The sequence below is a fragment of the Anopheles nili genome, chromosome 2, assembly GCF_943737925.1.
Source record: "Anopheles nili chromosome 2, idAnoNiliSN_F5_01, whole genome shotgun sequence".
Lineage (NCBI taxonomy): Eukaryota > Metazoa > Arthropoda > Insecta > Diptera > Culicidae > Anopheles > Anopheles nili.
In genome coordinates this window covers 72,488,249-72,490,718 of record NC_071291.1, presented here as the reverse complement: position 1 = coordinate 72,490,718, position 2,470 = coordinate 72,488,249, and the positions used below count along the sequence as shown (strand labels likewise).

Sequence of the window (2,470 nt, the reverse complement as noted above, 5' to 3'; positions counted from 1 at the left end):
TGATAACAATTGGCCCGTTTCATGATATTTTTTGGTAAAACCATACCTTTTGATGCTGTTTATAGTTTTAAATGATTTACTAACAATACTCTCAAGTTTCTGTCTGGTACTGATTCCTATCATTTATACACCGACGCTTATTGAATGAATAATAAAAGGAACTGTTAAGATAAAAAAAACGAGCACATATATCAGCACCAGTTTACTTTTGTCTATTAATCTAAGAGATATTGTTCCATTAGTCATCTTCCGCCCAAAGAGCGGTGCCGTAGTAATTCCTTTGAATGATAAATTAGTATGTGACATTAGACGATTCGCAATGATTCAATTGCACTGCAAATGGATGACACAGATGTTCAGCGAGCATATATATAAACATGCACGGGATCGCCTTCTTGAAATAGTTTGTACGAGGAGATAAGATCAGAACCATCGGAAAATGGGTGCATTCTGGGTGTAAGTTCTCGTCAAAAATATTTTTCACATTCAACGCTTAAATACTTATCATGGTGTTTTAGTACTGCTATATTGGTAGGAGTTGTCACCATTCACAGTTCAACTTACACCCTGGGAAATCCAGTGCTCATTCAAAGAAGCAATGAAACAGAAACAAAAATGTATTTCTACAACTACTTTCGAACGATCAGCATGAATCAAACAAACCAATGCAGCTACAAGAACATTTCGGAGCCGATCGTAACTTTACACAGCTATTATAAGTACAGTGCCAAAGTAGCAGCAGATTATCAGCCGGTACTGAATTTCAATCAATCTATCATGAGAGAGTTTAGGTTCGAAGGCCTTAATGACACCCAAAACATGCGTACCGAGCTCACGATAGAGCCTAACAATCTAATCGTTCTATATCTAATCAATGCTGGTTTGGAACGATTTGAACTTGCTTGGTCAGATGAAGAAATTGATTGTCGCTTGACTAAATTGATCCTGCATCGGAATCGTTTGAATACAGTTCCAAAAGGAATGGATCGTTTGAGAGCACTCGAGATTCTGGATATGAGCTACAACAAACTTGAACTCTTCGATATGGCTATTCTTTCGAAAGCAGCCTGGTTGAAGGTGCTAAACCTTAAGAACAATCGAATAACTACCTTCGTATCTTCAACTTCAATCCACTTCAATGACTTATTTGTTGTCGACCTCTCGGATAATCAACTATCAATTCTACATTTGCTGAACTGGAATATGCCGCGTCTGGAGTTTTTAAATATTGGCAACAACCCCAACTTTTCCAAACTGGAACAAAAGCGATTTAACACACTTCCTTTGATGCAATTATGCTATATCTCCAAAGTACGTTATGATTACGATGTGATTAGTCACGTAAATTTTGTTACAAAATTTTAGACTACACGAACATATCAATTAAATCAGTTTTGGTCAGAGGTTTGAGCCCCTAAGGATGAAGGACATACACATTAGGTTAGGCCCCTAAGGATGAAGGACATAAACATTTGGATTTTGCATACTAAACACAATAACAGGTTTATTGAAAATAAATATTGTGCATCAACATATTGTTCATGTTTCTTGCTTTTTCGATTCGAAATCTTTGGGCAACATTAGCTTAATATCAAGTGATTCTTAAAGTAGATTGTCATGGAGGTACCCAGTGCTTCATGAAGCAATCTCAATTGTATGAGTTATGCCAAAATGTTGTAAGCTGCGGTATTGATGCATGTTATATCACATTACAAAACTATAAGGGTTATGAAATATGTGCTTCGGTAAAACAAACCAAAACATAAAGGCCCACGTGGGTTGCTTTCTGTGATTTCAGTTTTGGTTGCTTAACGTTAGGAACCTAAGGAAAAGGGCCTTGGTATCCTCAAGACCAATCAACTTGATGAACTTATTAATCGTGGACCTGGCAAAAAATGAGCCAAACGCTATCGACGCAAAGAACTGGAATATGTCGCGATTGAAGTTGGTGGCTATTGAAAACAATCCAATTTTTATTAAAAACTGAATAACGATGTTTTCTTATTGATGCTATTTTCAATGGTTTTAATATCAACTCAAATTTAATGTTTAAACAAAGGTGTAAACAGGTTGCTTTTGATTGTAGGTCTCAGTTTCAACCATCCGTATGTTGAGATGAGTATAGTCGTCATTGTCTCGTTTGCGGCCCTTCAGCTAAAGATCTAGAAAAGTGAACTATCTTTCACCCTGCAACGAATATGGTGACAAGAGCAGTTCACTCGTGTCTGCTCATTTAATATGTCATGATATCATGATCAATTTATCCTCCTTCCACCAAGGAACTGTTTGAAAGCAATTGCATTGAATGATAAATTACTATGTGGCATTTGAAGATTTGCAGTAATTCAATTGCACTACAAACGGATGACACAGTTTTCCGTCGGGCGTATAAAAAGATGTTTAGGGTCACTATCTTGAAGTAAATCGTACGAGGTGATAGGACCAAGAGCAGCTGAAAATGGGCGTATTC

General features: G+C 36.9%; 1 protein-coding gene across 1 annotated transcript; it reads left to right on the top strand.

The window, feature by feature from the left end:
• Positions 1–411: 411 nt before the first annotated feature.
• Positions 412–1,488, top strand: LOC128720636 (protein flightless-1-like). The gene is made up of 2 exons (XM_053814315.1): positions 412–456; positions 519–1,488. Exons 1-2 carry the CDS (start codon positions 440–442, stop codon positions 1,363–1,365), a joined length of 864 nt encoding a protein of 287 aa, XP_053670290.1. The 5' UTR covers positions 412–439; the 3' UTR covers positions 1,366–1,488.
• The last annotated feature ends 982 nt before the right edge of the window (positions 1,489–2,470 follow it).